The following is a 26,089-nucleotide window of genomic DNA, read 5'->3' as shown; positions in this document are numbered from 1 at the left end:
AATTGTGTACTCAATTCGGCTAAATCAAGCTGTCAGACAAGTATGAAAACAACTTTCAATGCCTTAAGATTGGTCTCACTGTGCATTATTTTATAATTCTTATAAGATCGTAAAAGCCTTTACAGGACTTCTAATTTTAAGCAACAAACAAAATCATTGTGCTCCATTGCAGATTTCTTCTGAAAGCATGAAAATGATACAACCATGTCCACCTATTTAGCTGCAAGAGGGTGTCTTCTCAGTTACTAAAGAGTTAGACTATTTTTTTTTTTAAACCTTAGGGTTTTGTGGTTTTCTACTCAATTAATGAAACTAAATAGAAATCTGAGAACCCTTGTAACAGAGCTAGAACAAAGACGATGGGTGTACATGGTGTACGACAAATGTCAAATATCGCGCCGTAGTTTGCCTGGTGGTAGAGAAATAGATGGGCCAGCTTTGTTGTAACAGTTCCTGCTGGCTGGTGGTCCCAGCACACAGTTCTTAGAGCCGATGATATGTAATCATTTGTGTAATGTCATACATTTATGAATGGTAAATGAAAGACAAACCTGTAAAATCTGAATGGGTGATAGAGCTCAGGTAATCTTATCCTGCTTGTGAACGTTCATTTTCTGTGTAGTCCTGAGGAGGCTGCGTATTTCTTCCTCTGTGCCTCACAGTCTGTACAATGACAGTGTTATTCAGCTATTTCCTAAACAGTGGGAAAGATTTACTGTTAGAATTTGAGCAAACTGCATCAGCATGAAACGTGGAGGATGATGGAAGAGGTGTAACTGTGCTTCCCTTTAATCTGGGATTTGCATTTTTCATTTTGCCTGTTTTCCTTCAGGGAAGCATTTTGCTTCCTCTGTGATTTGATTTCTCTATCTGTCTCTTAGTTTTTCCTTTGACTCTGGGCTTCTAAGTGTATCACCTTGCTCTTTGAACAGAGTAATTTATTTGTTTTGTGAGCAGCTGTGGGAGAAGCTCTATGAGGTACAGCTTGCAATCTGCATCTGTTAAGCACAACAGTGGACTGCAAGAAGTAGCCCCGCAGGGCGCAGAAGGCAATTGTCTGACACCTCTTGTGTTATTTTCAGGCGAAGTCTCACAACCTGAAGCAGAGTGTGAAGGACAGCAAAGGCAGTACTCCAGGGAGAGGTCCAGAGGATGGGAACCAACGTGTCTATCTCTATGAAGGACTTTTAGGTAAACTATTTTTTTTGCAGGGAGGGGATCTTTTAGACTCGAGTTCAGGTGGAGTCATCTCTGGGGCAGACAGACATCTCTGGGAATTTTTACATTCCCAAAGACTATGTTAACCACTTCATGTCGTCCATACTGGTAGAATAGGAGGGTGCAGCAGGTCATTCAGACTAAAGCCAAAAATTTGCTGGGAGGGTTAAATAAGAGTAAGAAGAGAGGGGGTGTGAGTGGTATAGTTTACGTAAAATGTAGTTTGTCCAAGTCTCTTGATGTTCTTGAATAAGAGTTCTTTAAACCATTGGAAAAGGGAGAGAAGGAACTTCGCTGTGCATGGAAGGCTAAAATGTATCGCTGATACTGAAAAGAAGATCCTTCAGCTTAAGTCATTGAGTAGCGTGCTACTAAACTCAGAATACTCATGGCCTTTGAGCGTGTCCTTGAATTAGGAGTATATTGGCTTTTTTGAAATGTATTTCATCTGGACTTGCTGTTAATCAAGAGCTCTCTCTTCCTGTGTTTTTCATCCTTTCCATTTGTCGTTTCTACCTGCTGGGAATGGTGCAGGTAGGGATAAAGGATCTGTCTGGGACCAGTTAGAGGATGCTGCAATGGAAACCTTCTCTATGAGTAATAATCTTATCTTTCCACTTCTCTGTGTGTTTGCCATGATCTGTGTTTGTGTGAGATATTCCTGTCTCTTGGGCAGTGTTAAGAGTCTGTGGAAGAAGATATACTCCTTAAAGAATAGAGATGAGAGGTACTTTTGTGTAAGCGTTTGAAAAGATTATGCTGTGAATTAGTGTGAGAGCTATGCCTTGTCTTCTCTTTTACACTTTTGCTCAGTTGTTTTTGTTGATGTTGCTTGTGGTTTAAAAGTAACAGTTTATTTTTTTTCTTTAATATATGGATGAATTGTGTGTTGGCTTATGGCATTTTCAAGGAGTGGGAAGGAACAGGGATTAATCAAAGCATTTGGCTTGAGTAAATGGAATAAATGCTCAATTTTTGTATACATTGCATAGGCAAAGAGCGTTCGACTTTGTGGGACCAGATGCAGTTCTGGGAGGATGCTTTTTTGGATGCTGTGATGCTAGAGCGAGAAGGAATGGGGATGGACCAGGGACCTCAGGAGATGATTGACAGGTAAAGTTCTTTACCAGACCTCCTTCCTCATTGTTTCACTTGGGGCTGAAATAGTAAAAAAGAATAAAAAAAACCTCTGCTGAACATGCTGTTGTCACTTTGTAAACCTTGTTGCTATAGCTGACTATTCCAAAGTGTTCCTCTGTGCTGGCCTGCATCTCTTGATACCGAAATACTGTCTTCAGTGCAGCATACATTGCTTTAAGTCTTGTGGACAGGGGATGTTTCCAGAGTTTGTATAATTTATGTATCCAGATGTTTCCAGAGTTCGTTTGATGTATGTAAAAATACAGATTCCAGATTATGTGAGCTTAATCACAGTATGAATAGATGGAATGGACTAGATCAGTAGTAAAGCAAGCAATTTCTGTGGAAAGATGATTATATTCTGGAATAAAGGAAGATATCAGTGTGTTGACGTGAAGTGAAAGAATTAAATGTCCTCAGAAACTGCATTTTGAGCCTTCTCAAAATGCAATGTCACTTACAGGTATTTTTGCTTTACACTTTGTAGTTAAAAGAAACAAACAAAAACCCACGAGGCAACCACTCTCTGGAAACACCTGTGTTGTTGTGTAAAGCTAGACTACTTCTAAGATGTCAACCTTCACTACCTGCTTGCTTTTTTCTTTATTCTCTGACAGCTCCATTAACATCTGATCATTCTCTGCTCTGCCCACCACCTACGTGCGTGCTATCATGTGATGTGGGATCTGGTAGCCAAAAGAAGAACTAGTTTGTGGGGTGCTAGTTTGAAAACTGTTTCTTTTTCCACAAATTATCTACTGTACTGAAGAAGAGAGTGCCTGTGTACTTCCTTCATCAGCTTACTTCTGCCTTGGAGCTGCATTTAAGCTCTGAAGGCAGGTAGCTCTGGCACCGAGTGCTGCCTTTCTCTGCTGGCAGTGGCAGCTGGCGGGGAGCTGCAGCTGCAGAAAAGAGGAAATGCATAAGCCCAGCAAACCACTGAGAACTTTCCCGTGCCCAGACCTTATTTACTTCGACTAGTTAATAATTAATGGGCATGTTTAATTAGTGATCACAGTGTTTCACTGGAAAATGCCCATTGGGCTTAGTGTTTTTGGAGGTTTTATCTGCCATACGCTTTACAGATGGTGCTCTGACCTCTGTCAGTGCTGTAATGAATTGGACAAAGGATGCCTGTGAGTCTGCTTCAGTTCTAGCTCTTCTTGCAGGTATCTTTCCTTGGGAGAACATGATCGAAAGCGTTTGGAGGATGATGAGGACCGCTTGTTGGCTACGCTGCTGCATAATATGATTGCTTACATGCTTATGATAAAGGTGACTTCTTTTTAATAGATCACTGCTCAGATTTAAGCAGTATATTTTGTGGGGTTTTCTTGAAACCATACATCTCTGTTCACAGTGCTCAGAACAGTGAAGCATAAAAAAATGTTATAAAACATCTCCTAATCTTAATGAAAAAATTGCTTCAGTACCTGGAGATTCTTTGAGATACATTGCGTGAGTTTACGCAGTTCTATGCCCCGGGCATGCATATACATTGCCATTTAAAACAGAAATTTACTGTTTCTGCTTGTAACTTTAGAGGACATTCTTATTTTTAAGACTATGGGTTGTAAATTCAGTAGAGAGCATCTTCTAATGTGATTTCCTCACAACTGAAAATTCCAGATGTGGGCAGATCGTGAATATGCCTATCAATACCTTTACATGAAATTTGCTGTTACTAGTGAGCAACCCTTTCTATCTCATTCAGTGGGCTGGCTGTATGCACCTTAATGCTGCAGGTAGATACCAGCAATATCTGCTAGTCTGAATAATTTCTCAGATAGTCCAAATCCTCCTTCAAAGTCACTGGAAAATCAATCTTTAAAAATTTTTGTCATGATTAGAACCAGCTTAGGTGCATGGTTTTACCTGTAACAGTTTTGATGCACTGTGCTGTCCAGTGAAACAGCCTGACAGTGAGAACAGCCGTACACAGGTGCTAGTTCCATACCTTCCAGTGTTTGAGTGAGGAGATGACAAATGTGTGATACCCAACAGCTGGAAGAAGTAGTAATTTTTTATGGGTTGGAGGGAGTCATGGGAATGGGGAGAGAGAATGAAGGTACTCATTTTTTCTGACATAAATGGGAATGTGAAGGTAAGTTTTAAGATGGGATTTGTGTATATTTGGAATTAGTTTATTTCAGGAGAAGACTGAGGGATTTGGCCATTATGTCTTGCATTGCTGCAACACTTAAAGTAGAATTAATAATAACCAGTGCAGCTACTTTCATCAACGGATGCAAAAGAGGAGAGCAAATAATACTGGTTTCAAAAGGCTGTCTCCTGAGAGATGTTGATAGAGTTAGTCCCAGAGGGGAAGAGTGTCTTTTGATGTGAAAATAATCAGATCCCCAAGAGAGCAGTTTCCTGGGGGAAAGGGATAAGGTGGCGAGCAGGATATTATGCCTTTGAAAATGGTATCACTCTGGCCTATCGATTATAGAAGAGAAGGGAATACAGGAAATCTGAGAGTTGTGATGGAAAGTATTGTTCCTTTCAGTGCATCTTCAGAGATGCTCAGGAGTGAGGATGGGATGAAGAACTGAGCAAAAGAAGGGTTGTCAAGGGTTGGGTTTTTTTGTTGTCATTGTGGTTACTTTTCCCCCCCCCGATTATCAGTTTTGGGATGAAAGATGGTGGATCTAGAATTTGTTATGTGTTATTTGTATGTAGGATTTTTTTCAAGCAGTTAGAGTGAAGGCTTTAAGAGACTAAAGACTGTACCAAGATATCTCATCTTAGGACAGCTTCCAGTAGAAACTGCAAATTTGGAAGGTTTTGTGTTACTGGAGAGGTGAATTCCCTGGAACTAACAAGGGAAACATAATGCGTTAAACCCAGCATCTTGGTATTTTAATTTATTTTCTTGTTTTGGGATAGCAGAGCCTGGTAGTTTTTACCTAAATTATTACTGAAAAATACAATGCTTTTGTTTAAGCGCAAAGAATTCTTGCCAAAGGAAGGAAGCAAGGTTGAGTTTGGTTTGTATGCTCCGCAGCATTAAGGTCATAATCACAGTATGATTAAAAGGAATATCCAGTTTAGCTTGGAGTCAGTGCCCAGGGGTGAGCGTGCTGTCTTGAAGCCTTTAGTGTCAGTGCCTGGAATTCATAATAGCCTTTTGAAATGGCACCTGAGGCAGAAATGTTTTTGCTTCTGATCTTTCCTGCAGCTTGTCTTCAGGAGCAACCTGCTGCTGTTGGAGGACTATCTGGAAATGTTTGTTAGAGCCCTGGCCCAGTGACCAGGAAACGGACTGTGAAAGAGTGATAATTCTCAAAGATACCGTGCCTTTGTGTTAATATTTCTTGTGTTGAGGGCTCCACAGCTGACTAAGTCAGCTCTTTGCAGAGGAAGAGGTGGAGAAGCTACGCTGGCAGATGAGACTCATCACATACATGTCAACATGGAGAACTGAGGCTTCTGATGTCAGGATTTGGAAGTGGAGGGTAGTGGAATTGCTGCTCTTGTGCAAGAGTAGGCAGGAAATCTGTTGTGCCCAGTATCCCTTGCCCAGTAGCTGGGAGAAGTGGTGTACGTGCAACTTCTGCTCGTACCGCTGGTGCTGGGCTAAAGAGGCCCCAGCATGGCTGAGCTGGAGATCGGTTGTTTTGCTGTCTGAGCAATGGAAACCAAGATGATGTTGATGCTGGGAGATAGGAGCTGCTGCCTGTGAATAGAGAAGAGTAACTGTCTTTATATCTGCCTTCTAGGTGAATAAGAATGATATCAGGAAAAAGGTGCGTCGTCTAATGGGAAAATCACATATTGGATTGGTGCACAGCCAGCAAATAAATGATATTCTAGACAAACTTGCTAATCTGGTAAGTAAAACAGTGATGAGTGATGTATCTGTGGGAGCTACAGTGGAGGAAAATACTTATCTGAAAATTCTTCTATAAATGCCCTGCAACACTAATTTAAAAATAATTAAATTTAATTATTAAATACTGCCTTCACATGTATAGAATAAAGCCTGTGACTGTATGACCCTGTTCATAATATTGTCATGTTATACAGTTATCAATTAGAAGTGTAATACATACATGTGTAAACAAGACACTTCAGTAACACAGTTCTCTGCAACCCTACTGGATTTTTAATATCGCCTTTGTGGGTGGGAACCTTTATTCTTACTACAACTGTAACAAGTGTTTAGTATTTCATCAGGTTTAGGTCATTATAAGACTTGCAGCAAGTTTCTATACAAAACCAGTTCTATCAGCTGCCAAGCAGAATATAAACCTTGCAGCCTGTAATGCTCAGTAAGAATATAGGCTAACGCTTAAGTTAATAAAACTAGCCAGCTTTTGGCACAGCCGTCACCAGGGGGGATGCAAGTTAGGCCCTTTGAAAGCTAATTTTTCAAAGCATTTTTACATTTGGAACTTAGTTTTATGCGCAGAAAGGACACAAAATTACCTTACAGTTAACTGGGAAAAAGCAGACCAGGTTTTTACTGCGGTGCTGCCAGAACGCAGACACTTCGCTGTCCCATACTGAGTGTGGTACCAGCGTCAATGTTGTTCGCTCTGGTAGCTCTCCTAGTCACGCATGTTGAAACTAAAATTGTCACACATGTTGAAACTAAACTTACTAGAGTATCTTGCTTAAGACTTTGTTTAAAATTGCCTCCGATCAGCTGTGTTAAATTTTTTTTCTTTTATTTGTTGCAAATGCTTCTAGTGTCACCTAATGGACTTTTTTTTCAACAGGTCAGGAGAAACTGATTTCAAAGTTCATTAATGATTATGGGTTTTTTTCCTAGAATGGACGGGAGCTCCCTGTAAGACCCAGTGGCAGCCGCCACATCAAGAAGCAGACTTTTGTAGTACATGCTGGGACAGACACAACAGGAGACATATTTTTCATGGAGGTAGAGCGAAGAATAATATTAATGCAGTTTAGTAGCATTCGATAAATAATATTAGAAATCTTATGCAGTATTTCGCACCCCCAGGTATGTGATGATTGCATTGTGCTGAGAAGCAACATTGGAACTGTGTATGAGCGGTGGTGGTATGAGAAACTCATCAACATGACTTACTGTCCCAAAACAAAAGTGCTGTGCCTCTGGCGGAGGAACGGTCAGGAGACACAACTGAACAAGTTCTACACCAAGAAGGTACGCAGCACGTTGAATACACACAATACTGTGGGAAAACTGCATAGAACAAACAAACCCTTGGTGTGGTATTCCATGTTCAATCAAAAAATAGCCACCTCTCTCCAGCAATGGTTACTGAATGGCAGTGGCTGTTTAACACCACAGACACCTGACAGTGACATTATGCCTTGTCACTTACTTGAAGACAGCAGTACAGCAGGATGTAATTTAAGAAATTACATGTGTAGCTTTTACTTGGGTTTTTTGGTGAGAAGGAGGAAAGCATTGGTATTACTAAATATTGAGTGAGCTTGCAGGCTTATAAAGGTAGAAAAAATATGGTGGTAGATTCATGGGGAAAAAGCTAAATAAAACAATGTTGTAGTAATTGAGTTAATTGTCATTTTTTTAATGCCAAACCCAAACTGACAAAATTGATAAAAACTTTTCTCCATGGGCCCATGTTTGACTTTTATTTCACATATACCTACATTCTCCGCTAATATTAATAGCAAATATAAAGAAATAGCTTAAACCTACTAGGAAAACTCCAGTAACTCCTACACAATGACCAGTAGACAAAAGGTAAAGGTTTGTAAATGCAAGTAATATATTGTAAGGTTATTATCTTTGAGATGTATAAAGGGATGAGATTTCTGCTTCAAAAAATTCATTTTATGTAGACCAGGACTTCGTAACGCGGGTGTGAATACAAAGGGAAGGAAGACAAAAGCAGTGTGCTACAGAAGTTACTTGGAAAAGTAATGGCATGTATCTTGGGCTTTGGATAGAAAATTTTCTTACATTTTACTCTGAGAATTATGGCTTAACTATTATTTGATACTACAGAGGGGAGTTGGGGGAAGATGAATAGAAGAATACGGCATAAGGAAATTGATAGGAATAACAAAAAGATAGAACGTAGGAGCATGACCAGTAACATTGACTGCTGGAAACTGAAAGAGAGGGATTGTGATATTGTTTTGAGGCTTTTTCTACACTAGGAAAGTGAGTAAACTTGATTAGATTGCTCATGAGCTTGTGTCAAGCCATGAACTCTTCACTAGCTTCTGCTATGAAATGGTATGAAATAGTTTCTCTGACAACTTGAAAAGTAAATATGAATGCCATCTAGTAATTAGCTGTGGTTGAACTTCTGTAGGCTTGTTGTCTTTATGCACCACACGGGGCTTGTTCTTTCTGTAGAATCTTAGAATCTTGCTGTTCTTTTCCATTAGTAATTTAGAAAAATAACGTTGCATTCTTCTTCTTTTATATGTTAGTGTCGGGAATTATACTACTGTGTGAAAGACAGTATGGAGCGAGCAGCAGCAAGACAGCAAAGCATTAAACCAGGTACAAGATTTTGCTTGTTGGATATGTTTGTTGTTTAATCTGCAGTCAGCAATTTTTTTTTATATTCATAACTTCTTTTAACGTAATCTCCTTTTACTTGGAAATCTTAGGGTAGCTTTGTACAGCCGTGTGTACGTAGCAGACTTAGTGTTGTCATTAGCTTGCCCCCATATACCTCACTCTAAATACAAACAAAACAGAAACACCTGTATAAAGGAGAGTTACATGTAAGGAGGACTAGCTGCCAGTAAAATGATAACTAGAAAAGACTGTGCACCTTCAGCTTCACGTTCCCTTCATGCTGGCTACTCCTTATAGTCCTGACTGAGACACAGAACTACTTTGTGTTGAGAATGGAGGCTAATAAATACGCTTGTTTGTTAGTGAATCTACAGTGATGAATCTGCGGCTTTCCGCAGGCTTCCCACGCACAAACCTTTCCTCATGGGCAAGTCTGATACCGCCGGTGCAGGCCAAGAGGCACAGTTAATGCCCCCCGTGTCCCGTGTATCAGTGTACCTTCTCCAGCGTACACCTGCTTCTTAGCTTTGCATCGGCGTCCAGGACAGGATAGTGTAATTACACCAGTGAAACTTTCCTTGGCAAACACCCTTTTCCTTTTCCTGTTGAGTCAAAAAACACCAGAAAAGTGGATTTGCAGTTTTAGGAGATTGAGTTCTTGGGAAGGCAGTTTTCCATTTTTCTAGGTCCCCAGAGAGCAGCAGGTGCTGTACCCGGGTAACAGACATGAAGGTGGCTTATATACCTTCATGAGGTGGTTGTTTCTCCTGCGCTGGAGTTTGTTTGCAGGTTCAGAATAACATCACTGTGGTTTCATGTTTTCACGTTTGATTTTTGTTGCAACTATTCCTTTATTTTCAAGTGGATGCTAGGTCTCTGGGAGCCATGCTCGGAGGTACAGACCTATTTTAGGTGTGTCTTAATGCCAGATCTAAGAGATCTGCATTTTATACTCATAACTGGCACCAGCATGACTGAGAAAATCACTTGTGTTTAAATCTAGCGTCCTAGGTGTTCAACCCTCAGCTAGCTGCTGGGGCTTGGAAGAAGCTACCATTTTCTTCCTTCTACCATTAGTCCAGTTTAATTTGAGGAGGGAGGAAGGACTGGACATTCACTGAGGGCAGGGGATGCAAAAGTGCCTTTGAAAACTACTTTAAGAATTGGGCGATAATGTAGTACTGAAAATGTGTTTGAGAGCCATTCTACAGAGTTCATTTGTTCTGCACAAAAGATAATCTTTCACATTTTGTAGCCAAACTGAATGATGCAAAAGAAACTAGATGAAAATGCCTAGATTGTCATCTATTAATGCCCTCTATTAACTTGTCATTGTTTTAACCATGTTGACACTTTCATTGCTGAGATTTGTTATAATACTTAAAACTCCAGTGGTTCTCAGGCGGCTTCATTAGTGACTGGGCTGTGCTGAGCTGCCCCTACTGTTCTTAGTAGTGTCATCTTGCTATACACATCAAATGGAAATTATGTTTGTATTGTTTTATATTTCCCTTCCACATATCATTACTTGGCTGATGGATTTCTTTTCTTCCCCCACCCCCCGGATATTTTTGTTTGTTTCTTTGAATTTTTTTTCATTAACATGTCACAGGCCCTGAGTTGGGTGGTGAGTTCCCTGTGCAGGATATGAAAACTGGTGAAGGAGGTCTTCTTCAGGTCACACTGGAAGGAATTAACCTGAAATTTATGCACAGTCAGGTATGAGGGAAATCTATGAGAAGCCTGTGAGCATGAAGCTTTTTGCAGCACGCCTGTATATGTGTTTCCTCTTCCCAGAGTATCAACAAGGACAAGGGATAGCCTGAGGGGGGTAAAAAGCATATGGATATTCACTCAAACACACCTATCTATAAAAAAACCCATATAAAAATATAAACACATATATATAAATACGTATATATGTAAAAATAAACTGAAAATAAATATCCTCAGGAAAACTGTAATCAACTGAAGAAAATTGTTGATACATGTTTCAAGTTCTTGTTTCTGGTGGTCTGAATTGTGTAAGCACAAAACGATGGTAGCCAGGATACTGAGGGACAGAACCAGTGATCAGTAGTCATCTAAACTGCCATCATGCCCGACGCTGTGAACATATCAAATGGCATAAGCAGTCAGCCGTAAAGGTAAAGTGTTTGAATATTGCAGGTGCAGAGGGCAACCTTCTGCATCGTTTTTAATCTGTCACGCTTTAAAATTTGAGAAATCACCTGTAGAATTTAGTATGAAAATAAAATGGCTAAGTGGCTCTTGCTGTAATTCACAAAAATAAGAAAAAATTATTCTTTTTTTCTTTCCAAAGAGCAGATCTTGTGGGTATAGAGGAAACACAACTAGAATTGTTATTTCTTCCTTTCTCTGGATGTTGTTTCTGTTGCTTCCTTTGATCCTTGTTTTTATTTTGCTTTGTGTTTTTTTGTTTTGCATATGATGTTAAATGCATGCTACGCTAGACAGTAGAATCACTTTTTAGGGGAGAGAGAGTGTGTGTGTGAGAGAGAGAAAGAAAAGCTTCTGTCAGTCCTCAGTGGAGTGTGTTTTCCTTTCCTCCTGACTAGACTTTTCTCCCCACACAAGCTTTGTTCTTCTTTGAGGATACATCAGTGTAGATCCCACTGGAAGTGCACGTGCATCTCAAACACACAAGCTCAGAATCTTTTAATATTTCTCCCAAGGTCACAGCAGCACCATCTGCTTCTTTGAGTTCATATGTGCCAGGAAAAGGAGTGGGGAGTTGGGAACCTCCTTCAGTTTTCTTCCTGTGCATTGCTACAGTAGAACTTGGACTGCAGCTGACCTGCTGTATTATTTCAAACCCACTCTGTGATGGAACAATCTACCTGACTTAGTTATAGATTTTAACTTTTTATTGGATATGCTGAAAAAGGAAGAACTGCAAGAGGAACTCGTTGGTAGTACAGAATGAATTTTCATAGCTACTGGAATTGGCAGGTCTAAAGCCTTTGAAAATTAAACGCTGGTCTTGAAGCAACAGTTTGATATCATTAGAGACTGGATGTAATAGAAATTTATTTGTCCTAAGGTAAAGACCCACCACAGGGGATGTTCTGTTTGCTTCTCCTTTTTCTTCTGCCAAAGCTGAAAATGATGTTGAGCTCAAACTGCTCATCTCTTGAACAGTCTATGGAGATTACTTTTATTTCTTAAACATCCAGGCGTATGTGCATTTGCAGAGAGGAAAGATACATAAGATGGCAGCCACATCATCATCGTGATGATTTCTGAAGTGTAACAGGCATCTTCACAAAAGAAAGGCATTCAGTGTCAAGCACATAGTGAGCACACATGCATCTGTCCAAAAGGGAAACTTCCAAATCCTAGAACTTACCCTTGGCCTTAAATTCAAAGCTGCTTCCCCCTGCCCCTTGAAAGACTGGAATGACATTCTGAAAGAAACCTTAGAGAAGCCTAGTACTGATCATTGTTACAGACTGTCGGGGCCGTTACCATTTGAATTTCGTACCACAGATAGTGAGTTCTGTGCTGCCACCAGCACTCCTGGAGTATCAGCTTTACCATGTCCTTCCTTCAGAGAATGGTGTTCTAATTTGCTGTCTGTAATGAGAATTACTGCATCTCTTCTGGAAGGCAGCCTGTGCAGGTCAGAACCAGGAAGTATGCCAGCTGTCTCCCCCACCTGAAAGATTATTCCTCCTCTTCATCACCTAATGAGGCTGTAGCCAGCTGAGTTTCCATTCCAGGAAATCATGGTTGACTGGTCTGATAGCCTTCTGTGATGGAGTGGCTGGCTGGGTAGATGAGGGGAGAGCAGTGGATGTTGTCTACCTTGACCTCAGCAAGGCTTTTGACACTGTCTCCCGTCACATCCTCATGGGAAGGACGGGTTAGCTGAGTGGACAGTGAGGTGGGTTGAGAACTGGCTGGGTGCAGGAGCTCAGAGGGCTGTGAGCAACGCGGCAGAGTCTGCTTGGAGGCCGGTAGCCAGCGGTGATCCCTGGGTCAGTGCTGGGTCTGGTCCAGTTCACCTTACCCATCAGCGCCGTGGCTGAGGGGGCAGAGACCCCCCAGCAGGGCTGCGGGTGGTACAGGACGGGGGCAGCGGCCGGTAGCCCAGCGGCTGCGCTGCCGTTCGGCGGGACCCCGGGGCTGGGGGGCTGGGCAGGGGGGACCCCATGGAGCTCAGCCAGGGCCGGTGCCGGGCCCTGCCCTGGGGGGGACAGCTCTGTGGGGGAGGGGCTGCCAGTGCTGGGGGGCAGCTGGTTGCCCACGGGCCAGCCACGTGCCCGGGTGGCCAAGGTGCCAGTGGGACCCCGGGGGGCACGAGGAGGCGCGTGGCCAGCAGGTGGAGGGGGGGGTCCTCCCCCTCTGCTCTGCCCTGGGGAGGCGCATCTGGAGCGCTGGGCCCAGTGCTGGGCTCCCCAGTTCCAGAGGGACAGGGAGCTGCTGGGGAGGGGCCGGGGGGCTGCGAAGGTGGTGAGGGGCTGGAGCATCTCCCCGGGGAGGAAGGGCTGAGCGGGCGGGGGCTGTTCAGCCTGGAGAGGAGCAGCTGAGAGGGGATGTCACCCACGGCTGCAGGTATCCCCGGGCGGGTGCCCAGGGGACGGGGCCAGGCTCTTCCCAGCGGTGCCCAGCGACGGGACGAGGGGCACCGGGCACAAACCGCCACACGGCCGGTTCCCTCTGAGCAGGAGGGAGAACGTGTGTCCCTGGCGGGTGGCGGGGCGCTGGGCCGGGCTGCCCAGAGCGGCTGGGGAGGCTCCTTCTGCGGGGCCATGGTGCAGCCTGCGGGGAGAGCCTGCGGGGGGGGGGGGATGGGGCTGGGGGCTCGGGGGGCGCTGCCCGCCCGCGCTGCTCCGGGATTCTGGGATTACTGAAGATAGATATTGAAATAAGTACAGTTCTGGAAAATACACTTAATTTATTCAGTATGTTTAATTCTTGGTCTGTTAGATTTACATTGCCAACTGGCAAGGGCATTCAGTACCGTTTAGTGGACCTGAGACATACCCTTGTTTTCCCTCTCAAAACAAAGTGTCTAAACAGATACCAGAGGTCTGCCATTTGAGGATGTGTATAGAATGGACAACTGTAGCAGCTACGTAAAGTACTCCTACTAGTTGCACCATACAAAACCAAATCCCCTCCAATGTCATAATCTGTGGAGCTAAGGGATGTTTGCATTCTTACTCTAACACTCATCAAGCAGTCTGCTTTATTAATAAGAGGTCTGCTATTCTGGATGAATTGTGCTTTCCGATTTTTGTGTAAATTATATGAATTGCTCTCTAGGGCAGCTGTTGTTCAGAATATGTATATGAGCACGATTAAAACCAGGCTCCTATAGCCATTTCTCTGTGTTGAAAATGGCTTTTTCTGTTTCTGTTGAGTTTGGATAGGGATACCAACCAGTAAATGCCTACGGCACCTCAGCAGGCACAGCTTTCTCTTCATCTGCCTTTCCTTACTCCATACATAGACTCTGATCCCAGCCCTCTTCCCAGCATCTTACTGAAAGAAGGGATTTCTGTTGCTCTACTTGGTTGGATGTCATAGGAATAATTAATTTAGAACATAAGAGGAGGGGATTCCACCTTTTTGTTGTTGTTGTGGGAGAGGGGGGAAGATAAATGGAGTCTATTCTGTCTTTACCTGAGAAGACTGAACATGCTGCCTCAGTGTTAGAATGGTGCTTGCTTTCCTGAAACTTTTTGAAGGCTCTTGATTTGCAGTGTGTATACTTTCATACTGTCTTGTGAATTCCTCGGGAAATGTCTGATGCGTGGTGGGCCAACCTGTTATTGACACATGATAGTTGTCTTTAGTGTTCAGAAATTGTCTCACCATGCCAGCAGCACACAAAAGTTTAAGAAGAAAAAATGTTCAAGTCTATCTGTGCCTAGCAGGTCAGAGAAGTCCTTTGGAATAGGGAGGAACCCAGTGTACCTGTGGCATTGGCAGATTATTCTGAGTTTACATCTACAAATTATGTTACAATATTGGGACTCAGTCACTCTGTCCCTATTATGAATTCATCTGTGTCAAAAATAGATGGAAGTTTAATAAAATGCAGCAGGCACATGCCCACCTACAGTAGGATCCACACTGAATGCTCTGTCTTGAAGAACCGCAGTTTCCCCAGGGTAAGTAATTGTTATTTCCTTTATGCTTGTTTTCTGATTGAGTGAGAGGAGAGCATCTCTGTCCCTTAAAGAATAATGCAAGAAATTGCCCATCAATTCATGTCTTCTGAAAATGGATAACTTACTGTAATGGTGACAAACCTGATAAATTCTCATCTTGCTCGTGACTCTTGTGGCGATGCAGCACTCTCTAACGCTCAGATCATGCGCGCCTGGGGCACTCAAGTCCTTCAGGCAGCTTTACTGTTACCAGACAAAACAACCCTTGTTTCGCCTGAGCCTTTCTATTGAGTTTCTGAATTTTGTACGTTAGGCTACTAGCAAAAACTTCCTACAGAAAATATTATAGAAAAAGGAAACTAAGTGCCATAAAGAAAATGTTCTGTTATTGACTTGTTTACTCTGTAACTGCTCCTCAAAAAATATAGTGTTTTTGACCAACTAAACTGATTTAGAACATGGGAAAGACCAGGCAAACAAAACAGATGGGATTGTCTCCTTTCGCTTGAGTGCTTGAATATAAGCGGAAAGCAAGCTTCAGATTTTCTGATCAAGTAAGCGGAAGTTTAGGTTTTTATACTGAGCAAAAAATATCCTGGGTCTGTTTGTTAGTTCTCTGCTAATAAAAATAATAATAAAACCCCTTTGACTTGACAATCAGCCTGACCTCTCAGACATACGGTGCATTTACTGATGATCTCTACAGATACAGATAAGCCTGGTTCCTAAAAAAGCCACAGTTCCGGTGTTGACTGACTTTGCCTTTCCTGGGTAGCATATAATCTTGGTTACAGGGGTGTTGCCGATATTGGATTCAGGAGGGTTGCAGAGTTTTCCTTTCCCTTCTTTCCAAGACAATGCAGTTTCTCTAGTAACATTTTTTTAAAAAAGTTCCAGAGATCATGGTGTTGTAAGTGTACAGGCACCGAAAGTATCCATCCAGACTATTGCAATACAGTCTTGCAAGGGTCTCTCTAAGCTATTGGACATAAACTTACTCTGAATGTTAGGGCAATGTTACTCTCAGTGTTTCTCTTGCCTTGAAAAAGCAAGCTTATTAGAAACTGGAGTATAGAACTGATTCCTTATAGCACTTTCTATTCTACAGCTTCTTATGTCTGTGTACTGACTCTGACCCCTTTGGAGATGTGCGTATAAGAAGGGATTGGTTTGTATCTTGAAATAAATTGGATATTGAACAAACTCATGCTCGGAGAACTTGTTTATTCATGCAATCTTGGCATCAAGGTTCTGGACTGAAAAACCTACTCCTGTGGTTCAATTGTTTTGCCTTTTGGGGTTCACATATGTAAAACTTCAGTTTAAAGCAGGTTTGTTTTCCAAGTGACTGCTCAGCTGGCAGCAGCCATATGTGAAGTGAGCAAGCAACAGAGAAGGGTCCAAACTCTCCCATCCTGCTTAAAGCAGGAAACTGGTACTGCCTGTTGAAGGAGACGGTTCCTAGAGTATGTATGGAAATTATGTGTCATAAACTGCAGTAAAACCTTAAACAGCAAGGCTGTGAGGGAGAAGGAAGAAGGAAGTGTTTCCTCACTGGATTAAATCTGAGTACTGCATAGGTTAGGAGGATTGTTGTCAGGGTGGGAAGTATAGTGCCCCTTACCTGCCCTCTGTGCTGGAGGAGGATGCATGGAGGGGCAGAAACTAACTGGGATGGATCAGAGGCTACAAATCGTGCCAAATTTGGGAGCCAGCTCTTTTCTTGTCCCCCTCTTCTGTTGTATTTCAGGTGTGTTGGTATTCTTTTTGCAATAACTCATTTGAGTGCCTGAAGGGGTAGCAATGTTGGATATGTCAGAGTTACTAACTCCTTCGTTTCTCTTCCATGCTTTCTCCTCCTGCAAGGAGCGGAAGGTACTTCATCTTCTGCTGTCTTCGCTTCTTAGCACTTTTAAGTTATTTGTTGATTTCTAGCATTGTGGCAAGTTTGTCTTTTGAATATTTATTTCACCCTTTATTTATATATTAAACTGTAAATGAACTGGTAGTGTATGCTATAACACTTCAGGTTGTACCTGCTGTAATGATGTTTTTGTTTAATTTTGGTTTTTAGTTTACAAAAAGAAAATCAAGCCTGACTAATTTTATGTTACTTTTCCTCCTGTTTTTGTAGGTTTTCATAGAGCTGAATCACATTAAAAAGTGCAATACTGTGCGAGGAGTCTTTGTCCTGGAGGAATTTGGTAATTACATTATTTTGATATTAGGTCTGTACTCACACGGCAGTAACTCAAATTTCCAGTCTTCAGATTCAGAGTTGCACTGCAGTTTCAAAGATGGAAGAGAAGTGTAGATTGTGTGTGAGGAGTTGCCTAACTGTGAGAGATGGGTGACTTAACATAAAAATTCACAAGTTAATTTTCACCATACTGAGATTTGTGGCTTAAGTGCTTTCTGATAATAGACAGAGAAGATGTTCCGAGTCTCCTGAAGCAAACAAACCAACAGTTAAACTTGGGTATGTGTAGTTTTCTTTGGTACGTTCCTTTTTAATCTGAGAAACCACTTTTTTAAGCAGGACTTATAGTTGATCTTTCTCAACAAACTGTGCTTTCATTACAAAGAATTACTGTTAATTGCAAAGTTTCCTCTTTGCTCTATGTGGAATTTCATTTTTTGTTGTATGAACCTTTTTTTTAGGTTGTACTTTATGTGGTTGTGTTTCAGAGTGTGGCTGGTAAAGAGTGGAGAAGTAAAGGTTAAGGAGAATAGAGAATTTGTGGTATTTTGGTCAGTTATTGCTGTTACATACAATCTGCCTGCAGGCTAGTTTGGAGTACGTTATGAGTTACTATTCAGTGTTAAGTGTCAGTCACACTGTACTTAACTAGTGTCTGAAAAAAGTGAGTAACTTCAGGTGCAGCTCTCCAGAAGAGTGATCCACATACTTCTCTTGAAATAGTCCCCAAACCTGTATTGGTTTATTCTTCCACCCATCTGTGGGACATTGTCTAGGACTTAAGTGTAGTTACGAAACATTTAAAAAGAAGATAAAGTTTACACCGTTCTTTCCATAGTAGATCAGCATCCATACTTGGGCCATTAATCAAAGTCTAAATCAGCAGCTCCCTTTACCAAGACTCTCACTGTTCTTTGGTGCTGACTGATTCTCTCTTACAATATGAAAGACATTTAATATGAGTTTGCTGAAATTAATGTCTTTGTCCATAATATCGTGTCATTTCCTTTGGGTGACACAAAGTTACAAAGTATTTAAATGATAAAGCCTTTCTGAGTATTGCAGTTTGCTGCTTATAATCTCCCAGAAATTTGGGATTTGAATTTGTGAACAATTTTTTCTCATTTTCTGAAAATGTTGTTCATGGTTCACATGGTCCGATCAGTGTATTTAAACCCTGAAAAATTTGTAATAGGTTAGATATTCAGAATTTGTCTGCACTCTATGGTTGCATATTCCTTTGATAGCATGTTTCCACCCTGATAGGCATGATTCATTCTACTGCTTACAGAAACTGCTTACAACTGTAAAAGATTATTGATGAGTTTCAGAAAGATGAGCATTCAGAAGCCATAAAATTAGCTTAAAGAATGGCCTCAGCTTCTGAAATCTTTAACTTAATAGAAATTACTTGGCTCAGAAATTAATTTTGGATCATTTTTTGAGAGTTTTTAATTCAAAGTATTTCTTTTAATAGTTTGTTTATATTGCACAAGAAGAAAGACAGTGTTCGACTTGCTTAGTTCCAGCCAGACTCTATTTATGACTGTAATACAGCATTTAGCCCCTAAATAATGACTGTAATAACTGTAAGAAAAAGAAAATTTTTTCACAAAAAGTTTTGTAATCAAGAGCCTATTGCAAAAGCTAGAATTGTGATACGGAACTTAGGAAAGGGTAGTTTAAAGAAGTAATTAAACCTAAACTGGGACTTGGACACTACAAACAAAACCTGAGAAATTAAACTAATTAAATTAAAAGTACTCTTCTCCCAAAATAGAGGTCACAGGCAAGAACCAATTTAAATGTACCAAATGAGATTTACAATTTGTCCATCTAGCTAATAAAGAAAAAAGGAAGAAAGGTGTTGCGGGGGACCTAACCTTTCTTCTTCTGCAGAGATGAGAAGATACGTCAGTCTGTTCTGTTCAAGAGAAATTAACAGGTTAATTTGGTAATGGTGAACTAACAGCATTCAGCAAAAACTTGTGTGGACTTCTTAAGGATTCAGTTACTTAGCTGTGTTGCACATCATGACCCGTGCAATCAGGTTCATCACAGTAGGAGTACAGGAGTATACTGCCGTGCTGTCTCCTCTTAAAAAGGCAGAGTGGTCGGCGTGCGTGCTCCGCTCCGACGGGAGGTACCTCGGTGCCAGATTCATTCATCTGACACTGGCAAGCACGAGTGCTCCGAGTTTAGTGGTACCGCAGCAGGAAACTAAAGGTCTGTTTGTGTTAATGCTGGACTTAGATGGCAGCATGAAAGTTGGAGCTGTGATTTCAGAGCAGGTTGCAAGCAGAAGTTCAGGAATTGTTGCCCACAGGGAAGTGGAGATTTAAGTAAGTGAGGAAACCCAAGGCTCTTCCCTCTGGAATTTGAGTTACTGCTGCGTACTTGTGCTTTACTTTCTTGTGGCCCCTTCACCGCCGCTGCTATGAAAACCTTCATTCTCCAGCAGGTAAAGTGATGTCCCCTGAACTCATTCAATGCTAGCGCCATATTTTCATTCACAGGACCAAAGGCTGCAGGATGGTGCTTAATAATTTACTCCCTTCATCCACTTAGTTCAACAGCATCAGGAATAACTTTTAATGTTAGAAGAGTGCTTCTGCTAATCTCTTAATTTGAGGCTTGGGTCTTTCTTTGTGGGTGGTTTGGGTTTTTTTCTTTCTTTCTTCTTTTTTCTTTGTATTCTGCAGCAGTAGTGATCTGACTTCTCTGACTGTGCATCCAAACCCACTCTTTTTTACTTTTCCTAACTCAGTCCTCTCAGGAGAATTTTCCCCATTGGAAGGACTGTGAAGGAGCACTTAAAGTCAAGGCAATTTACTGTGAAGTGGGGAGGCAGTACCTTGCTTAGGTGCTCTCCTGTTCCCTCTCTTCCTATTCTCAGTTATGATACAGGACTTGACAGCTTCCATTCTCTCCTTCCCTCGTGGCACAAGGTCCTTACAGGTTTCCCTTCCTGCTTTTTGAAGAGTATATGAACAGTTGTATGTTATCCAGTGGGCAGTGAGACTTACACAGCTGTAAAAATCCTTCCCTATTTGGCTGTGCACCAGCCTCACTGCCACCTTTATCCCCTGGTGACATGGAGTTAATTTGGAACATCTGGTGCCAACGGGTAAGGTAGCTTGGATGTGCGCCTCCGTATCTCCCCAGCTCTAGTCAGTGGTATCACAGGGCAGTGCAGCCTGGGTGTGCGCTTCCCCGGTTTCTTAGTTTTTAATGTAACTGCCAACTCCAAGAAAAAAGAGAACTGAAAAATTAAACAAAAATATCACGTTGCTTTTTACAATCATACTGTGTACTTTTCACTAGTTGTTTTTTTTCAAGAATGACAATACCATGACATACAAGAGTTAGTAGGCGCTGGTTTATATTCAGAGTACTTTCTCAAACCCAGTCTGCACTGCCTCCTTTTGGCCCCTTAGAGTGTGACCCGTCTCCCTCTCCAGCATTTAGCTGTGCCATATCATAGTTGAAAAAATGACATTTGCATGGATAGGTTTTGGTGTGGACTTTTCCTAGTTATTCATACTGAACTCATCAGCCTCTCTTTCTTTTCTTGTCACTAATTACTATGTGTAATAAAACATTTACCCTTCCTTTATAAACCTGGTATGATTTGGTTTTGCATAATTTCTGTATTGTTTTTTCTAAATTATTTTTGTTGTGACACAGAAATGCCATGGCAAATTTCAACTGTGCTGGAAAGGGAAGTATTGAAAGCTGGTCTTGGTATTCCACTGATCTTGATATTTTAAATTTGACACTTACGTGTTCTTAGTGTGGTCTTTGTTCTCTTTTGGTGATTTCCCATGGTATCTGTTCACAACAATATTTGTAGACCACGTGTGAGCCAAAGGCACAGTTCAGATGCAATGCACACCAATGGGATGGTTACAGCTTGCATTTTTAATGTATTCCACAAGGAAAACAAAAGGCACATTTTCTTTAGCTATATTATGCCTGTTTCTTTTCTGTTAGTTTGAGGCAGTACAAGGGGGCAAGATGAAATTTTCTGGGTAATAGATTTTATTTTTTATTAGTGCCCTAATCCTCTTTGTATAGAAAATCTCCTAGAAATCAAGAACCCTGGTATTTTAAGAATACATGTAACTGAAACAAATATTTTACCTTGAGGCAACTTGTTCAAAAGGAATGAACACTTTCAGTATGTTAAGTGAACACCGTCACATACATCCTAGACAAGAGAAAGAATGTCTTGAGAAACTTGAAATAGAGCTGGGAAACAGTCTTCCAGCTTAGAAAATTTTCTCTCTCAGCTCATTTTTTCCCCCTGGATTTTACTAAGTTACAAGACTGCTCAACAGTTCTTTTGAGATCTGTTACTCAGCAGAGAAGGATTCAAACATCTAAAGGATAAAGCCGTTGGGAATCTCATACTGACAAATTCCGATGGAATCACTGATTTATATTTTATCATAGTAGACATGAGGCATATTTTGTCATTAATTTTGCTGTCTAGCAGGAATAAGTAGTATGAGGAAAAGTCAGAATCTCTTAAGAACCATCAAATAACTACTATGGTTTTCCAAACAGAGGCAGCAAAGTACTTTTGCCAACCTGAGTAATTTATTATGCCATTACCAGTACCTTCCAGGACATATGTAATGTAAATTAAGAGAAGGAGGAGTATCTAGTAGTGAGGAATAGTGAGGTGCCCTGTACCTGCACCCGCTGTCTGTGTGCATCCCTTCCCTTTCCTATGGGAACATTGTGCTATTTCTTTCCCCTTTTCCTCTCGTTTTTTGAACTTTTTGTTTTGTCTCTTGCCCGTCCGGTTTTAGTTCCTGAAACTAAAGAAGTGGTGAGCCACAAGTACAAGACGCCAATGGTGAGTCAACTGTGATGCCTTCCGGTAGTTCTTTAGAGGATATATGTTTACATTTTCATGTGGCAAAAAGAATTATATTGAGATTGCCGGCTTTGCAGTGCTAATACTGCAGTGAAACCCCAGCTGCTCTTTTATGATAGTTTTCCTTAAGGGAAGACAACAAAACGTTCTGATTGTTGTTTCTATGCAACTAGAGGAACTCCCAGGTAGTATAGAAAGCATGGGTTCTTGTTAAGATAGATAAAAGATGCAAGATAGCTGGTTTGGCATGAACTTTAGCACAAGAAGAGCTAGCGGACTTGTTAAATTTAAGACAGTGCAGAACACAATCTTTAATCCACAGAACAGATGGAAAGGGAGACTAGTTCCTGAGAATAAAATTATTGCTGAGTTTATGAAAAATTCCCATTTCCTCATGAAAGTGAGCAGTGAGATGCAAGAGAACAGTGTAAATGCTGATTCCTGCCATATAGGTGAGATACTGCTGTGGTTTAGTGTTCAGTTCTTATAACATTTTTTGAAGACCAGCAGTTTAATGATACTTAGCACTTTTACACATAATAGTTCAATTATCAGGCCTTGTGTGCACTTACGAGGAAGAAACAGAAGTGAATGATTATCATCAGAACTGAAATGTCTTCTGTTATTTGATGTCTGAAGTGCGGTCTGTACATTTGGTAATGGCATGGAAACTCACAGTCCTTCAAGAGGAGAGAGAAAAATTACTTGAAGAAGCTACAAATATTTTAGCAACAAGATGCTTAGAATATATGTAATTTAAGCAGCAGACAGCTGTATAGGACAAGGGTGAATGGTTTTAAACTAAGAGAGGAGATTTAGATTAGACATTAGGAAGAAATTCTTCCCTGTGAGGGCGGCGAGGCACTGGCACAGTTGCCCAGAGCAGCTGTGGGTGCCCCATCCCTGGCAGTGTCCCAGGCTGGGCTGGACGGGGCTGGGGGCAACCTGGGCTGGTGGGAGGTGTCCCTGCCCGTGGTGGGGGTGGGAACTGGATGGTCTTTAAGGTTTCCTTCCAACCCAAACCGTTCTGTGATTCCATGGTCTTTAAATAAGAAAAGCCAGTTTAATGAAAAGTATATTTTACACAAGTGTTTTAGCCTGTACTATAATACAGCAAAACACATTGTTATGCTTATTACCTTTATAGAGATTATAAATGTCAATTTACAGGACAAGAACTTTTAAGATCACCAGAACAGCCAGTATTAGAACTAGGATATAAACTTGTCTCTTACCTTCACTGAATTGTGCTGCCAGCCCCATGCTAGAAGAGGATTTTCTTTTAAATAATAGCTCCCTTAATCAGTTAAAAGTAATAACTGTAAATCTTGCTAATGCTATGTGGAACCCTCTGCTTTAAGGTAGTGACAAAGTTGTTTGGTATTCTTCACATGTAACATGCAATGTTGGGTTGTGGGGTTTTTTAATTAAAAACAAAAAAACCCCACACCTCTGTATTATCCATGGATTTCCTAGCATTGGTTAAAAATTGCAAGGATTATCCGTCCTGGTACTTTTGAGCATAAAAAGATGGTGGGATTCTTCCTTATTCACAGCTGTCTTATGAGTCAAGTTACAGTACTGGATGTTTAGTTTTAGTCTTTTTAGTTAGCTCCTTCAACCTCTCCCAGAAAGTTTCTTGTAACTTCAGACAACAGACCAAAAGCAAAAAAGTAGGATATTTTTTCTAAAGCCAGCTACTATTTTTCTAGCTTAGCATACTGTTCTTAAAAATTATTTGAATCGTACTATCAAGCAACTAATATTTTTATCCCAGAGGAGGTTTTTTTTGTTATAAGGTTTTTCTTCTATATCCACTGCAGCTAGAAGGTAGTATGGGACACTTTTTCCTGATTTTGTCTGTAGCCAGAGTAGTTGTCCCATGAAGGAAGACAGGCAGCAAAATATGAAATGTGCAGTGGATTTTGTAAAGCGCTGAATTCTCTGAATTTTATTGTCGTCTTTTCTAAATACTTACAGGCTCATGAGATCTGCTACTCCGTGCTGTGTCTCTTCTCTTATGTGGCTGCCATTCGTGGAAAAGAGGCAGAAAACAAAAGCAAACCACCTCGACCAGTTTCCAGTTGATCATGATATTGGGAAATACCTACCCTTTGGCACGTTGACATGCAGTACTCCCATTTTTACGGCAGTTACTGGAGCTGACTTTGCTGTCTTCTATGAGAACTTGATTATTTATGTATGACCCTGCAAGTCTTTCCCCATAGAAAATCCTAAGACTTCACTACTCAGTCTCCTCCTGAATTCATCCTTAATGGAGTTTTTATATGAGGTGTTAATCAGACAGTTTTGAGCATCTGCGTCCAGCTGTGACCTCCTCTGGCCATTCCTTTGGAATTCCTTTTTTCTTAAGATGACTAACAGCTTGAGTTCAGTTGGGTTTTTGTTTTTGTGGTACTTGTTACAGATTAATCACTTTACAACTGCAGGCATCTGCTTTCAGATCCTCTGGTATGTGCACAGTGGAAGCAGTCTGGTCCTGCATGTTGTTCAAATCTAGTGTTTTGTTTTCCTTCTGTGTCGTTCATTTTTACCCACCAACTTGGAGTTCTTGTCACGTAGTTCTTCAGACCCTTTTGGTAGAGATTAACAATTTAGCTACCGTAGTCTTAAAATATCATGTGACAATTGAAGTTTGGCTGTTAAATTGGACCATCTGTGGAGATGACTGCTTCTCAGTGGGAAAAGAAGTGGAGAGAGAAACTCTGAAGGCAGTGTATTGTGAAGAACCCTGACACCTCATGGGTTGTGTCGATTTTCAAATGGGAGTTCAGGTAACATTTGTAGATATCGCAGCTGTAGATACATGTAAGCACTGCTGAAAGTGGTTAACTACAGGCATTGGAAAATGCGTAAGGAAATGTAAACTTTGGAAATATAATTGGCAGAAGCACAGGGCAGACCCATGTCTTTTTGGGTTTGTTAACTATACTCTACACAAGGTATTCCTATAGCAGTCTGCAGAACGTGTTCAGAAGCCCAAAGGATTATGCTGTCTCTAAATTGTTTAAGCTATTGCTTTTTCTCAATCTGTACCTGTATATCAAGGAATCTTGCAAATACCATGTTAATATATAATGAAACTCCCACGCTTAAAACTATCCATCACGTTCCTTATTTTTAAGTAGGCTGGATATGAATGTTTTTTGCATCCTGTTTTTGTTCTTGAACTGTACTGCACTTGTCTGGAAAGCTCTTGGGATGCTGGAAGGAGAGACTGTCTAGAGAAAATAATGTTACATGTAAAATACCTGGAAAAAATGCTCTGATGCATACTGATGTATTGTATGTTTTGACATAGAATTCTGAGTAAATGCACCCAGAAATAACCCTGTTTTGGCTTGGTCAGGGTACCTACCGTTTTGAATGGAATACACTAGTAATGGGGGAGGAAATTATGTAAATATTACAGTACCACATCTATTTATAGAAACTGTACAGCGCTCTGAATGTGAAAATAAAATGTCATTCAACCAGCAACTGGTTTTCATCCTCCTGTGCTTTTCTATTGATGCAACTTGTTCTGAAATTAATATAATTATATACAAAATACATCATACACATATATGAAACAGTGAAAAAAAGCCTATAAATGGAAAAACTGCACTGCTTTCCACATAAGCAGTTTAAAGTTGGTTTGTGGTTTTTTCTCCTAGCATAACTTCCATGTAATTTGTCTTCAAAAAAACCAAGTGTCTGAAAAGCATGAATAGGGAGAACAGAGTCATCTGAAACACTGCATTTTCTTTGCACAGGTACAAGTAGAAGCAACATGTAAAGGAGTTTTCATCCTTTCCTAATATAAAGGCAAAACTGAAATTGGCAGACGCTGAAATCAGCCTGTTTTGGATTTAATTTATTTTCTTTCTTTTGCCTTTGGAGACTAAATTTTCTTCTAGCAGTATCTGAGTTTTTAGCAATCGTAGTAGTCTTGATAGTACTATATTACAGGTACAGTTAAGACTGAAATCACTTTGATCTACAATAGA

The 26,089-nt window shown here is 40.9% G+C and overlaps 1 protein-coding gene across 39 annotated transcripts in view; it reads left to right on the top strand.

Moving 5' to 3' along the window:
• Positions 1-25,580, top strand: part of MADD (MAP kinase activating death domain) — a 76,360-nt gene extending 50,780 nt beyond the window's left edge. For 23 of the 39 annotated variants that reach the window (XM_040599928.1, XM_040599933.1, XM_040599922.1 and 20 more), the window contains 13 exons: positions 1,083-1,191; positions 1,753-1,815; positions 2,211-2,331; positions 3,528-3,633; positions 6,081-6,191; positions 7,136-7,243; positions 7,328-7,492; positions 8,758-8,830; positions 10,464-10,570; positions 16,861-16,869; positions 17,129-17,198; positions 22,012-22,058; positions 24,060-25,580. In XM_040599928.1, the coding sequence (XP_040455862.1) occupies positions 1,083-1,191; positions 1,753-1,815; positions 2,211-2,331; positions 3,528-3,633; positions 6,081-6,191; positions 7,136-7,243; positions 7,328-7,492; positions 8,758-8,830; positions 10,464-10,570; positions 16,861-16,869; positions 17,129-17,198; positions 22,012-22,058; positions 24,060-24,167 (1,197 nt within the window). In that variant the 3' untranslated portion in view covers positions 24,168-25,580. The remainder of the gene's footprint in view (positions 1-1,082; positions 1,192-1,752; positions 1,816-2,210; positions 2,332-3,527; positions 3,634-6,080; positions 6,192-7,135; positions 7,244-7,327; positions 7,493-8,757; positions 8,831-10,463; positions 10,571-16,860; positions 16,870-17,128; positions 17,199-22,011; positions 22,059-24,059) is intronic. The other 16 variants (XM_040599937.1, XM_040599942.1, XM_040599946.1 and 13 more) reach the window with 4 other exon arrangements.
• The last annotated feature ends 509 nt before the right edge of the window (positions 25,581-26,089 follow it).

Source organism: Falco naumanni, chromosome 7 (assembly GCF_017639655.2).
Source record: "Falco naumanni isolate bFalNau1 chromosome 7, bFalNau1.pat, whole genome shotgun sequence".
NCBI lineage: Eukaryota > Metazoa > Chordata > Aves > Falconiformes > Falconidae > Falco > Falco naumanni.
Note: the sequence above shows the minus strand (reverse complement) of the source record. Positions and strands in the feature narration are given on the sequence as shown.